At 46.6% G+C, this 15,664-nt stretch overlaps 1 protein-coding gene across 2 annotated transcripts in view; it reads left to right on the top strand.

Annotated features, from left to right (window-relative positions):
• The first annotated feature begins 3,983 nt into the window (after positions 1–3,983).
• The window catches only part of pgghg (protein-glucosylgalactosylhydroxylysine glucosidase), a 16,883-nt gene continuing 5,202 nt past the window's right edge, over positions 3,984–15,664 (top strand). The window contains exons 1-13 of one of the 2 annotated variants that reach the window (XM_063197237.1): positions 3,984–4,002; positions 5,526–5,579; positions 6,277–6,560; positions 7,751–7,961; positions 8,567–8,838; positions 9,190–9,353; positions 10,378–10,497; positions 11,773–11,904; positions 12,388–12,499; positions 12,659–12,731; positions 14,037–14,173; positions 14,284–14,417; positions 14,997–15,092. In XM_063197237.1, coding sequence (XP_063053307.1) covers positions 6,299–6,560; positions 7,751–7,961; positions 8,567–8,838; positions 9,190–9,353; positions 10,378–10,497; positions 11,773–11,904; positions 12,388–12,499; positions 12,659–12,731; positions 14,037–14,173; positions 14,284–14,417; positions 14,997–15,092 — 1,713 coding nt within the window. In that variant the 5' untranslated portion in view covers positions 3,984–4,002; positions 5,526–5,579; positions 6,277–6,298. Of the gene's footprint in view, positions 4,003–5,222; positions 5,580–6,276; positions 6,561–7,750; positions 7,962–8,566; positions 8,839–9,189; positions 9,354–10,377; positions 10,498–11,772; positions 11,905–12,387; positions 12,500–12,658; positions 12,732–14,036; positions 14,174–14,283; positions 14,418–14,996; positions 15,093–15,664 lie in introns of those variants that run through there. The other variant, XM_063197236.1, reaches the window with a different exon arrangement.

Below are 15,664 nucleotides of genomic sequence, written 5' to 3'. Positions count from 1 at the left end.
AAGAGTGCAAGGGCCTTGCCAAATTCTGCTCAATTTCTGCCATAATTGGGAACCTGTCCATCTGGAGACGGAGATGTCAAATCTATCCATAGAGACTGGACTTATTATCTGTTTATCATCAATCTTACCAATCTACAGGACTTTTTCCAATACTGTTTGGATCTGTAATCCTTCCCTGTGTGACGATCCAAATAAAAGTACAAATGTGTGTGTGTGTGTGTGTGTGTGTGTGTGTGTGTGTGTGTGTGTGTGTGTGTGTGTGTGTGTGTGTGTGTGTGTGTGTGTGTGTGTGTGTGTGCGTGCGTGTGTGTGTGCGTGTGTGTGTGGTAGTGGTGGACATGTCCTGTGTTTGTCTCAGTAAGAATGTGTGATGTTTTGTTTGCTTTCCTTGTTTTCTGTGTTGTGTCAGCTGAGGGTCAGAGAGTACTGGGAGAGAGAGAGAGAGAGAGAGAGAGAGAGAGAGAGAGAGAGAGAGAGAGAGAGAGAGAGAGAGAGAGAGAGAGAGAGAGAGAGAGAGAGAGAGAGAGAGTGCGTGCATGCGTGCGTGCGTGCGTGCCTGCGTGTGTCTGTGTCTGTGTCTGTGTCTGTGTATGTGTGTGAAAGAGGGAGCACTTAAAGTTCTGTATGTGTTTCTTTGGGTTTATTAGTAGATGGGTATCCTGTATGTTTACATTTCATTCTAAATATAGTCCTCCACATAATGCTCCAGCCAGTCTCTCCCTCTCTCTCTCTCTCTCTCTCTCTCTCTCTCTCTGTCACGCTGTCTCTCTCGCTCTCTTTCGCTTTCAGTCATGCTAGCTCCCTTTTCCCCCTCTCCCCTCTCTTCCACCACCACCTCTTTCAGTCTAGCTCTCACCCCTCTCCTTCTGATCTACCCCCTCCTCTCTCACTCTCCTCCTCTCCTCTTTCACCCTCTTCTCTCTCAGCCCCCCCCCCCTCCATGTTTGGCTCAAGACCAGATGTTTCTCATTGGGACAAACAGAGTGAAACAGAACGACAGGGTGGGAGAGAGGAGAGGGTGGGAGGAAGACATAAGGGAAGGATATGTATGAGGGAGAGGAGAGGAGAGGAGAGGAGAGAGGAGAGGACATAAGAGGAGAGGAGAGGAGAGGAGAAGAGAGGAGAGGAGAGGAGAGGAGAGGAGAGGAGAGGAGAAGAGAGGAGAGGAGAGGAGAGGAGAGGACAGGGCAGGATTTGGGGGGATGGTCTGGGTGGAATGAACATTTCCTCTGAGAGGAAAGGAAGGAGAAAAGAGAAGAGGGGTTAGAAAGAGAGGCAGAAATCTGGGAAGAGGGCCCTACCGGTGCTCTGACCGTGGCGCTAACGGTAGGGCACTCGTCTACTACGCGGCTGACCCAGGTTCGATTCCGGACCAGATCCCTTGCCGACCCTTCCCCAACTCTCTCTCTCTCCCCACTGACTTCCTGTCCAACTCATCACTCATCGTAATAAAGGCCATTAATGCCCCCCCCCCAAAAAAATATTTTAAAAAAAGAGAGATCTGGGAAGAGTGGAGTGAAGAGGAGAGACATTTGATCCAATGGAGTTTAATTCACTGTAAGGAGGACTTAGCCTGGCTATGGCGACTGTAACTCTCTTCGAGAATTCAGTCTGGCTGACTCTCATCGTGTTGTCAACCCATCTCTCAGACGGAGAAGCACAGGGTGTGTCCAGCTCCCGTTCTTGAAATGCCTCCTTACGCTACTGGTTGACACTACAAACAAATCAAATCTATTCCTTCACTCACCTGCTAACTCAGTGGTTCTAAACCATAGAGGTAGAAAATAACACTAGAGAGGACCCCGCCCCCCTTTTTACGGCAATCTGTAGCGGCCATTATATGTAGGTAGATCAGAGAAATGGAAATTAACGGAGGACTAGGCTCACCTCTGTCAAAAATGGCTTAATCATGTGAAAATGTCCATCAACACACTATACAAGGACAATAGTTGAAGTGTGTTGCTAACTATGTTCATAAAAGATATTATTTGATTTTTAAATGTATTTTATCGACTCATATGATGTAAGTAGATATTTAGCCTGACATTTCAAATCTGGTCTTTGATTAAAGTGTTACTTCATATTTACACAGTTTTAGTTAATTTCTTGACAGGGGTGGACGTGTTCTCCATTGACTTGCATTGCCTGAAAGTACCTACACTACCTACGGAAGTTGGGAAGCTCCAGCTGCCATTTCCCAGTGCTGTCGCAAATTGCTGTGTCCTCTCTAGTGTTATTTTCTACCTCTATGTTCTAAACCTTTTTTGAACAAATGCCCCCTGGACCTCATCCTAAGCCTCCCAACGCCCCATTGACCTTATCATAAGCCTGTCAACATCCCCTTACTATTGAAAAGATAAAATGGACAAATGCCAAGAATGACAACTAAGTACCACCCCCTCTCAATTGTATCCTTCTCAACGCCCCCCTGGGGCTCTCAAACGTCCCCTAGGGCGCTGTTCTGCCCCTGTTGAGAAACACTATGCTCACTTAACCCATCAAGATGTTGCTCAACATTGATTGGTCTGCTATCTCAATAGAATTTGAAATGTTCTATTCTAGTGTGTCAGGCCAGACTACCTGGAGAAGCAAAAGGTTCTGCAGTGCCACAGGTACTATGAGCAGGACGGGACTAAGTAGGATAGCCTCTGCAGATGATATACGGGCAGTCATGGGTAAGAGGTTAGGGCATCAGACTTGTAGCCCAAAGGTTGCCAGTTCGACTCCCGACCTGCCAGGTTGGTGGGGGGAGTAATAAACCAGTGCTCTTCGTCTATCCATCTCCATGACTGAGGAACTCTGAGCATGGTACCGTCGCTTACCCATGACTTCCCCTTATCTAAAGTGCAGTTAATTTCAACTCATTAAGACTGAAAATAACACTAAGGTCAAGCTCCTATTAGAGCCCCTTCTAACTTTTTAGAATAAATACACAAGGTCCAGGCTCCTCCACAGGTAGTTTACAACTTGCTCGATTTTAACTTGTGTTGGTTAGCGTTAACTACTGTCAAATTGGACCATGCCCCCTGGAGTATTGTGTTACTCTTACACATCCTGTTGTTGTTGTGTAGTTGTTGTTGTTGTTGTTGTTGTTGTTACAGCTGCTGTTGCAGTGTTTACCTCGTCATGGTCTGTTTGTGCGCAGCTCATCTCATGCTTGGCCCTGCTGCTGCTGCTTCTGCAGATGTCTGGAAAATGGACTGACCTTTAGACGCCAACGAGCCCACCCACAATACAGCACCACACACACACACACACACACACACACACACACACACACACACACACACACACACACACACACACACACACACACAGACACACACACACACACACACACACACACACACACACACACACACACACACACACACACACACACACACCTACCCCCCAAACACTCATCTGTTTGTCCCATCTATGTAGGCACACGCACACATCGTTCTTCCTCTCTTGCTTTCTCTCTCGTCTCTCGTTCCGTTTACAGAGCCCCTCACACGCACATTCGCTCTCACATGAAATCTACAGACACACAAATACAGACGCATACACACAGGGGGGAGAGAGTGTCCCCTGTCCTGCTAGGATGAAGCTGCTGACAACAGGCCCAGTCCTAATAAGGTAGGCCCCACTGGCTGAGAGGGGCTCCCTGTAAATATCCCTTAGGTCTGAGAAAGGGAGAGAGAGAGAGAGAGAGAGAGAGAGAGAGAGAGAGAGAGAGAGAGAGAGAGAGAGAGAGAGAGAGAGAGAGAGAGAGAGAGAGATGGGAAGAGAGAGAGAGATGGGAAGAGAGAGGAAGAGGGGAGCGGATGGATTGCAGCCTTATAAGGACAAAGCCCAATGTTTCCCAGGGTTTGGAGCGCTGACCCGCGGCACACAGCCAGAACACGTCTCCAAGGCGGCACGCTGCCACCTGGTGGTAAGGACACTACACTGCACAAGTACAGAGATGAGACAAAAAAAGAGCAGGGACAACCTCCTGTTGCCTTTTTTGTGCCGGTGGTAAGTACGTGTCTTGACATTTTTAAGTGTTCAATGTAGGCCTGCGAGGAGAATCAATAACTCAAATAAGGTCAGACTGCGTCACTATAGCCTTGTCTGAAGAAAAAAAAACGCCGCTGTCGCCGCTTCCACCTACACCCCCTGGGAATCCGAACTCAATAGGCTACATTGTTTTTGGGTCAAAGTTCTCTCGACGGTCATCTATCTAATCTAATCACATTGTTCTACCTATAACGCAATTTAAGAGCATATAAACATTGCAACAAGCAGAAGATACATGTTTGAAGTTGGATAGTTGGTGTAGAAAGCCGAGAGGACGTGGCACTTAAAGTCATGGGGAGGCAACGCTTTTGTTAGAAGAAACTGTTTAGCCGTCGTTACCGATTCGCCCAGAGGTTTCATTAATATGACAAATGACACGAGCAGTGTTCAATGTGAATCTGTCCAATAGCTGGGTGTACTGTAGAGATCGACACGATGAGATGGAGAAAAATGTAATTGTGGACGCATATGCAAAACAGACTGAACGTTCCCATGAGAACAGCCCTCTTTACGCACAGGACCGCCTCCGAAAACAGGGCACGTTCGGAAACATCCGGCCTGTGAGGGTTTCAAAAGGGCTGTGATGTCCTCACACATAGTGCGAAGACTGTATAATACAGTTAGTCAATGTTTTTAAACAAAACCAAGCCATTCTTGTGAAGCTACCAGCTGCGTTTTAAGTATACCAATGTTACGCGCGCACATGTGTGCTGTGTCCTATGTACGTGCATGTAGTTTTATTGGTAAATAAATGTAAGCGAACCTCAAGAATTATTCGGCGATACCCGCCCCAATGCAGGACTCATAGTGCGGGCTGAGGTAGATATGAACACTTCTCAGTCATATGCCACGGACCAAATCTGTAGTCCCGCCCTCTCTGAAGACTGTATAGTTGCATAGAGCAATATGACTGATCTCATGACACAACATGTGGCGTAATAAATCTTTTTTTTTTCATTAACTTTGTGCACAGCTTCAAAGTCAATGCGACGTCCTCGGGCGTATCTCTGGCTATAGCCTAATCACTTTTCTACATCTTTTGTTCGGAAAACAGTACGCACAGCGCTTTTCAACTCTGCGGGGACACATTCCATCCACCGGGCGGGTGTTTTTGTTGCTGCTGTTCTTCTTTTGAGTCAGAAATCGCTGCCGCCTCCTTTTCACGTAAGCATGTTAGAGTCTCGATGTGCCTCCCCGCTGTCTCCACATAATAGCACGGTGCAGATGCTGGCATCCCCACATCTTCACCGGGCCATTGCAGCAACGGCATGCAGCTCCCATCCGCCCAGTAACGCGCTCAGGCTACGCGGCTCTGGATCTTTTAAAAACTGCGAAAGGCCATGAAGCGTCAGGGCATCTCCGCGGCACTCCTGGCCGCCGCACTGCTTTACCTACTCTTCAAACTTCACAGCTCATACAGACACGTCTTGAAGAGGAAAGTAACGCGATGTGTTTTAATTCTTGTTTTTGTTTTTTTGCAGGTAGAGACTGCGGCTGATTTGTTGTGTCTGTGGGGCTGCATAGTTGTTTTCCAGGTACAGACTGTCTGTCTGCTGGCTGGACTTTGAAACTCCTCAGTCATCAAAAAGTGAAAACCCTGCCTCATGCATTTAACACCTGTGATTACGCAGTTTAGGCAGTGCACCTTTTCTGGTTGTATATGGGTGCTCCTTAGACAGTTTGCATAATCTTTACCCTTTTTTTAAAGTAGGCCTATCGAAAAAAACATCTACCATCAAACCGAGTCAGATAACCTTTTTCATGAAACGTTTTGTGTTGAAACCCCCAATTATCAAAACGTTTTTAAAAAGTTTTAAAATTTAACACACCTGTGATTGACTATTACACAATTTAGACAAAGTACCTTTTTTGAGGGCATGGGATGCACTGTGCACAGTTAGCACACTCTTTTTTTTAATAGTCTTTTTTATTGGCAGAGTTTATTGGGCTGCCAAATGGGAAAACCGTCAAATCCAGTGAAGACCATCAAAAGCGAAATCTGAGTGTGCAAACTTGCTTTCATAGAAACTTAGGGACTTTTTGTGTGGAGCACCTGGCATGCACATTCATTGTCCTTCCAAGACGGACCGTAAAATCATGGTTGCATCAAATATGTTGGAGGATGCAGGATTGTTACTTGCAGAAGCTGAATTCTGAATTCTGCATTTGAGAGTTGTTGCTTCCCACTGATATAAGTTTCATGCTCTCATGTTTTCTCTGTGTCACCGCCAGACGGGCTCAGGGGACAGCAGGGATGGCTTCCGATGCCGAGGAGAGCGCAGGTAATGACCCTTACGTGTTTGTGACGGACACCTTGCCCCCGGACCCTCGCTTCCTGCCCCCGCTGGCCAATGGGCTGCTGGGATGGAGGGTCTACGATGACATCATGCACATGGGAGAGGTCTATAATGGATTGGCTGGAGACTGTCACCGCGCAGATATCCCCTGTCCACTCAATGTGAGGATGAGGATGGAAGAAGAGGGAAAAAACACCTACAGCCTGGATACACATATAGGTAAACACACACACACACACACACACACACACACACACACACACACACACACACACACACACACACACACATGCACAGACCCCCTCCTTATCTCTTCTTCGTAGAAATTACATGTTGACTTGCAATAGCAGATCAATTCTGTCTCTCACACACAACGCAGCGTCTCAGATGATGACTAAGTTGTGGATACAGTACCTCACAGGTACACACTCACATGCACGCATGCACAGATGCACGCACGCACGCACGCACGCACGCGCACACACACGCACACCAGTTGAGCGAGACACATGCAACACTCCTTTGTTGGACCTGCCTTTCTTTCTTTCTTTCTTTCTTTCTTTCTTTCTTTCTTTCTTTCTTTCTTTCTTTCTTTCATTCTTTTTTCTTTCTTTTTTATCCTTCTTTTTCCCTTTTCTATCATCCGTCTTTTGTTCACTCTGTGTCCCCCTCTTGCACTCTCTTCCTATTATAATCTCTGTGTTTTTCTTCCCTTCGGCAGCTCCTGCACCGCACTGCACTGTCCTCCATGTCACTGTAATGAAAGGCTGTAATTAAACTAACATCGGCAAGCAATAACTTCAGCTACAGCCCCCCACCAGGAAAATACATGCACACACAACACAACTCACTCTCTCTGTCTCTGTCTCTGTCTCTCTCTCTCTCTCTCTCTCTCTCTCTCTCTCTCTCTCTCTCTCTCTCTCTCTCTCTCTCTCTCTCTCTCTCTCTCTCTCTCTTTCTTTCTCTTTCTTTCTTTCTTTCTCTCTCCCTCTCTCTCCATCTCTCTCTCTCTCTCTCTCCCTCTCTCTCTCTCTCTCTCTCTCTCTCTCCCTCTCTCTCTCTCTCTCTCTCTCTCTCTCTCTCTCTCTCTCTCTCTCTCTCTCTCTCTCTCTCTCTCCCTGTAACCTTATCTCCTGTTCTTGGAAACAACTTGTTGACTTGAAGTAGCTACAGTACTGATTAAATCTCTTATTGAACCCCCCACCCCCTTGCCCCCATCCTATTTCTACACCCTCCTTCCTTTCCACCCCGTTTCCACCCACTGTCCCAACTGCCCTGATGGACCTCCCAACCACCCAACTCCCACCGCCCCCACTGTGTCCTTACACCCCCCTCCCCTCATCCCCCTTACCCCCCCCCTCCCTCCACCACCACCCTCCCTCCACCACCACCACCACCCACCCTCCCAGGCCTGTTCACTCATTCCCTGTGCACGGCGAGCGTGTGTGCGTCCCAGACCTTCTACGCCCACCGCCACTACCCCAACCTGCTGGTGATGGAGGTCATCATGGTGCGTCAGGTGACCTCCCAGGAGCCAATCACGCTGCAGCTGGACAGCTCCTTCAACCCCTACAGCAAGGACATCAGCTTTCAGGAGGCGTCTGACTACAAGGGGGGGAAGTGAGTCAAGCACGCATGCATGAACATGTACACACACACACACACACACACACACACACACACACACACACACACACACACACACACACACACACACACACACACACACACACACACACACACACACACACACACACACAAACTAAAGCAGAAGTAAAGACATCAACTTCTAAGAGGCACCAGACTATATAGGAAAATGAGTCACACATACACACATACTCACAGATAAGATATTTCTTCATAACATGTGGTTACTCTGTCTGGCTCCCTTCCCCATAGGTATTTCAGTTCATTACTCATAACTCCCATTATGGAAACTCATCTCAGATCATCTTCAAATGGGCCACCAACACACACATTATTGAAAGATCTTTATCAGTAATTTATCGGTGTGTGTGTGTGTGTGTGTAGGTGTACAGTATGTGTGTGTGTGTGTGTGTGTGTGTGTGTGTGTGTGTGTGTGTGTGTGTGTGTGTGTGTGTGTGTGTGTGTGTGTGTGTGTGTGTGTGTGTGCACGCTATTCTGTGTGCTTAACTTGTGTTTGCATGCATTTGTGTGTGTATACAGTGCATGTGCCTCACCTGTTGCGCATGTTTTCCACTCAGGCACATCTTCGGGCAGGCCCACGCCTCCGAGGTCCCAGGCGGCTCGCGTCCCAGCGTGCACGTCATCTGGATCCCCATTGCGCCGTCCGTCACGCTGCTGCCCGAGCAGAGCCAATCGCGATGGGGCTTCCTGGTGGCAGTGGGCGGGACAGAGGAGATCGCCCAATCCGGGTACGACAAGGGCCTACAGCTGATGGCCGACGGGGACCTGAGGCCCTCCCACAACCGCGCCTGGGCCAAGATGTGGCTGGGCAGCCGCCTGGAGGTCGCAGGTGAGGGGAGACACAGCGGTCATAGTGGCCTAACGGTTAGGGAGTTGGTCTCGTAGATGAGGGGAGACGCACAGCGGTCATAGTGGCCTAACGGTTAGGGAGTTGTTCTTGGAATCAGAAGGTTGCTGGTTCGAATCCCACACCGTCCGTGGCTGATGTGCATCCTTGAGCAAGGCAACAAAACCCACTCTCGTCTCATGGTGGTCATAGTGGTCTAATAGCCTGATTATCATCGACTTTCAAATCTCTTCGAGACTTGGTCTGACCTAGAGCATAACAATTAACGTTTCCCAAATTGTACATGCTTTTAGTATCCTGTGTTTCACTCACGTGAGCCATTTCTTATTGCAGGTGAGGAGCCAATGAGCCGTGCTCTGATTGGTTGCCTCTTCTACCTGCTGAGTGCCTTCCCCACAGTGGACCAGACGGAGGCCCACTTCGGGGGGGTCAGTCCAGGAGGGCTGTCTAACGGGGGACAGGGACAGGACTATTGGGGACATGTATTCTGGGACCAGGTGACACATATACCTAAACACACAACATGGGAAGTTCCTATTGTCCACACACCAAAACACCCTCTCCAACACACAGGGCAGACACATGCTCTCAGCCACAAGTGCACACACACACACACACACACACACACACACACACACACACACACACACACACACACACACACACACACACACACACACACACACACACACACACACACACACACACGGACAGGCACACACACACACACACACACACACACACACACACACACACACACACACACACACACACGGACAGGCACACACGCACACACACACACACGCACACACGCACACACACACGGACAGGCACACACACACACAAACACACACACGGACAGGCACACACACTTAACACTTTCAACTTCTTGCAGAAAAATACGCACATAATTGGGCACATAATTGTTTGTTCTTTCACAGCCTGTGTTGGACTACCTGCTGGACTTGATAATTGTATAAGGGAAGGATGTATGGGTGTATGTTTGTGCTGGCTCTGCTCTCCACATAGACAAAGGTGTAGAAGTAATTTGAAGTAGAAGAAGAAGTGTTGAAGTAGAAGTAAATTCATGAAGTAAGTACAACACAAGTACATGACATTACATAGCTGTTACACCAGTTATTGCACTGTACCTAATGAGTACTTCAAGCAATGGTTCGGAGTAGAGTCACCCTAATGCCATTTGAACCGTGACATCCATCCAGTAGTCCACCCGAAGTGTTTTCTGGCTTGGGCTTACATCAGCAGAGATACCGAGTTATTCAATGTCTATTCCGAATAGCTTGGCATAAGCGCAAATGGATCCCGGGCAGTATCCCCAAACTTACCTCACAAAAATCACATGTCACGACACCAAACTTCTACAGTAGTAAAAATATTGTCTGTACTCACAATCCTGGATGTATGTCACGGTTCAAATGGCATTAGGGTGAATCTACTCCGAACCATTGCTTTAATAAAGGTTTTCATTTTAACTTCTATGTTGTACACCTTTGTGCATAGGATACGTGGATGTACCCCAGCATCGCTCTCTTCTACCCCTCTCTGGCTCGCACTGTGCTGGAGTACCGGGTGCGGACACTGGAGGGTGCTAGAGCAAATGCTGAGCAGCAGGGATACAAGGTGGGTACTGTACTACCTAACGTGTGTCTGTTAGGTTAGACCGGATGAACAGAGGATTGTGGTTTTTTATATGCATGCTTCTGTTTGTTTCTTTTTGTGCGACTGTGAGTGGAATATTTAGGAAAAAAGTAACAAAAATGTATACGAAGGTGCTGGTTATATTATAAAATGCAGATATACAACATGTGGATAACATTAAAAACTCTTTTAGCCCGCTTAATTGGATATTTCTAAAATCTGAGTTTTGAAATACACGTTCTAAAACAAGGCCAAAACCCATGTGTTTTAAAAAAAAATATCCACATTCGTGTAAACGGGTCATTCCGCCGAATCAGTACATATTCCTTATCCATCACAGTAAAAAGTTATCTTTCAAGGTGTCTTTTATTTGTTAATTATGGATGAAATCACATTATTTTCACATTTCCATGTTGTTCTAGGAGTAATGTAGTAGCTACAATGTTGCCAACATTTTTTCATAATTTTGCAGTGTCCCTTGAGTTTATGTCAATCCTGTTACCGAGATAAAGAAACCCCTGTAAAATAATGGTTCATTCCCGGAATTACATAATTTCCAGGAGGTTATGTCACTCACAGGAAAATGATTTTCACCACATAAAAAGTCTTATTTAACATGGAATTTTGGGGGTGGTGACTTTTACAGTGTCCTTCCTGTTACCACTTTTTAACCCATTATTTAAAAAGATATGGTTTCTAAATTGATATTCACCAAATTCACAAGTAATATTCTTTCAAACTATATGATGTCTGCTCTTGTGACCTTGAATATTAACTGGCTTGGAGCAAATAAGCCTGAAATTGTCCATCTATTCCTGTTACCGTCAGTAACAGGAATGACAATTTCAAGCTTATTTGATCCTAGCTTTTTACTTTTTACTGTGAGGGAAAGGCCAAAATCTCCGTATTGTCCACAAAAAAGCATTTTAAAAAGAGAAAATAAATTTCTGTTAAATAAATAAATTTGCTTATTTTTAAGATCGGGTTGGTGACAAAATATATGTCAAAGTTGTGCTCTAAAATTATGCATGTAATTATTGTTGTAATGATTTTATGGCCATTTATCTCTGGGAATATGTACTGATTTGGCGGAATGACCCACGCAGCTTCTAAGTGCTTGTGTAAAAGTTGAGTACTAAGTGGTTGTGTGTGTGTGTGTGTGTGTGTGTGTGTGTGTGTGTGTGTGTGTGTGTGTGTGTGTGTGTGTGTGTGTGTGTGTGTGTGTGTGTGTGTGTGTGTGTGTGTGTGTGTGTGCAGGGTATTAAGTTCCCCTGGGAGAGTGCCGTGTCCGGTAGAGAGGTGTGTCCAGAGGACATCTACGGGGAGCAGGAGATCCACATCAATGGATGCGTCATACAAGCCTTCCAACAGTACTACTACCTCACACAGGTACACACACACACACACACACACACACACACACACACACACACACACACACTCACTCACTCACTCACTCACTCACTCACTCACTCACTCACACACACGCACACACACACACACACACACACACACACACACACACACACACACACACACACACACACACACACACACACACACACACACACACACACACACAGACACAGACACACACACACACGCCCTCAAGCACAGATTCATCGTACAGATATGCCCAACCACACATTCAGTGGGAGAAATTTGAATTATTTTGTCCTAGTCCGACTAAAGTTCGTACTTACAAACGTTATGGTCTTCCCTCTGCATGTTTCCACACACAAACAGACACACACACGCACGCACACGCACACACACACACACACACACACACACACACACACACACACACACACACAGACACACACACCGAAAATGGCCATCCTTCTTAGCTAGGCTTGTATCCATCTGCAGGACTTGAGCATGTTCCGAGAGGGGCGTGGCAGTGAGGTGGTGTGGGGCGTGGCTGACTACTGGGTCTCCCGGGTAACCTGGAATCCAGAAGGCCGATCATATCACATCAAAGGTACTGCAGTGACAACATCATCACTTCTGTCAACTGTGAGTGTCAAGGTGTATATTGTGCAGATATTATTTTTGTATTTTTGTGTGTGTGTGCGTGCGTGTGTGTGTGTGTGTGTGTGTGCGCGTGCGTGCGTGCATGCGTGTGTGTGTCTTCGTACAGGTGTGATGCCCCCAGATGAGTACTATTACAATGTGGATGACTCCGTCTTCACAAACGTTGTTGCCAAGAACAGGTATGTACGTCTCTATGTTACTCTATGTGTGCGTATTTGCGTGTGTGTGTGATTGTGTGTGTGTGTGTGTGTGTGTGTGTGTGTGTGTGTGTGTGTGTGTGTGTGTGTGTGTGTGTGTGTGTGTGTGTGTGTGTGTGCGTATTTGCTTGTGTGTGTGTGATTGTGTGTATATGTGTGTGTGCAAAGTCACTTAGAATAAGTCCTTTCACTCGGCGGCCATCTTGGCTACGCCTCAGGGTTGCTATTTCAGATTAGTAAGACCATGGGCATCCCAAAAAGAATGATTACACAGAAATGGAACAATGGAGCGACCCACAACCCATATGGTTGGAATCGCAATGAAAAAAACTAGTTTATTGATGTGAAAACTAGTTTACTGATGTGTTGAACTGCACATGCGCGGAATTTCAGGACACGCTTTCTGGGTCGCGGTCTGTGGGATCAAGTGGGCGCGGACTCTGTGGCAACCCCACGAGTAGCTACCCGATGTGAACCGCACATGTCACCAGCAACCGACCAGCGGAAGCAGATTCTGAGGGCATATCGATTGGGTTTGAGCAGTCGTAAAAGCTTACGCTTCGAGGCGGCGAGATGATTGGATAAATGACAGCGCAGCTCAGCAAGCAATTGGCTCTTGTTGCCGGACAGGTGGGATATGTGCAAGCACGCGCCATATTAGCGTAGCGAATTGCCCCCGTTCATTCCTATGGGCACTTTCTGAGGTTTTCAGTCTCCTTATATACAGACTGTCTCTGGTGTGTGTGTGTGTGTGTGTGTGTGTGTGTGTGTGTGTGTGTGTGTGTGTGTGTGTGTGTGTGTGTGTGTGTTTGTGTGCGTGTGTGTGCGCATCATGTGTATTTCAGTGTGTGTGTGTGTGTGTGTGTGTGTGTGTTTGTGAGTGTGTTGCGTTTATTGTATGGTTATTAGGCCAGTATATTGGACTAATTGGACAGTTAATTAGACTTCAGAATAACATATTTTTTTCTTTTGTCATTTCACATCCCATATGCACATGCACTTACACATACTTGCTCTCTCTCTCTCTCTCTCTCTCTCTCTTTCTTTCTCTTACTCTATCTCTCTCTCTCTCTCTCTCTCTCTCTCTCTCTCTCTCTCTCTCTCTCTCACACACACACACACACACACAAACTCACACACACACACACAAACACTCACACACACAAACACTCACACACACACACACAAACACTCTCTCTCTCACACACACACACACACACACACACACACACACACACACACACACACACACACACACACACACACACACACACACACACACCCTAGTCTGCAGTTTGCGGTGGAGTTGGCTGCCCTGTTGGGTTACGCAGCGCCTCCAGAGTGGCAGGAGGTGGCCGACCGACTGCAGATCCCCTTCGACACCGAGCTCAAGTACCATCCCGAGTTCAAGGGCTACAAGCAGGGTGAGTAGAAAGACACCCATATACACACACAGACGCAGACACACACACACACACACACACACACACATAGATTTCCTTCTGACACACCGACATTGTGTGCTTTTGTGCAGGGGGTGTAGTGAAGCAGGCGGATGTGGTGTTGCTAGGATACCCACTGGGTCTGCCAATGACTTCCGAGGTCAGACGGAACGATCTGGAGGCCTACGAGCCCGTCACCAGCCCACGCGGACCTGCCATGACCTGGGTGAGTGTGTGTGTGTGTGTGTGTGTGTGTGTGTGTGTGTGTGTGTGTGTGTGTGTGTGTGTGTGTGTGTGTGAATTTGTTTGTGCTCGCAATGAATAAGGCTTGCGAGTAACAGGGTTTACTGGCTAGTAAGTACATCGGCAATGATAAGGAAGTACAGTACTGAAGTACCTGCAATTTCCAGTTTGTAAGCCGCTACTTTTCTCTTATGCTTTGAACCCTGTGCCTTATATCATGAAGCGACTAATGTTTCGATTATTACATGTGACAAGCACGAGTTGGTATTTTGCAAAATATCCCATTTTACAATGTGGACACCTGGGCCTTATATAGAATTGTAGCCTATATACTGCACTGTACGTGATTGTTTTTCTTAAGTTTAGTGGTTGTGGCTTATTGTTTAGTGTGTCTTATAGCATGTTGTTTTATGGGAGGCATTTTCCCCTCAATCCTCACAATACTGGTAGTCCTCAGTTGCATAGAGTGTGTCTTGTCTTCTCTGTGTGTGTGTGTGTGTGTGTGTGTGTGTGTGTGTGTGTGTGTGTGTGTGTGTGTGTGTGTGTGTGTGTGTGTGTGTAGGGTATGTTTGCTGTGGCGTGGTTGGAATTGGGAGAAGTGGAGAGAGGACAGAAGCTACTGGAGAAGTGTTACCAAAACATCCAGGGACCTTTTCAGGTACAAACACACTCTCAATTTATTTTCCAATGTCTCCTTTCCAGTTTATTACTATGATAATATTGTATTTGTGTCATGTGCCATCGTCTTATGCGTCATTGATGGTGATGGTAGGAAAACGCAAATAAATAATAGCAATACTTGAAATTAATTAATGATTATTAAATTAGAGCACCCATAGAGCACAGACCTCTTTCAAGCCAGCTCAGGTCAGTACTAGAATTGGATCAGCTGAGGATCCATACCAATATATATATAATATATAATAAGTATAATTATTACATAGGCCTACAGTCTTTAGCACTATTCCGACGGGACTGGTTTTATGTATGGTCATGGGGAAATGTGTCTTTATCTCAGGACATTGGTAACAGAAATGGCTGATTCGGACTGGATTGAAATATCTCAGTAAACGAACAGAAAGTGGGAGGGTCTACTCATCACGCACTGGTGTGACTGCACTTGTCATCATGCGCGTGCCAACTCCACCAATATATTATTTTTGAGCCCATTATTGCGAATCCATGGAGGCATTTGTCCCGTGGAACAATTTTAATAATTGCCTGTTGGTT

The sequence above is a fragment of the Engraulis encrasicolus genome, chromosome 4, assembly GCF_034702125.1.
Source record: "Engraulis encrasicolus isolate BLACKSEA-1 chromosome 4, IST_EnEncr_1.0, whole genome shotgun sequence".
NCBI lineage: Eukaryota > Metazoa > Chordata > Actinopteri > Clupeiformes > Engraulidae > Engraulis > Engraulis encrasicolus.
This window is presented reverse-complemented; position numbering and strand designations above follow the sequence as displayed.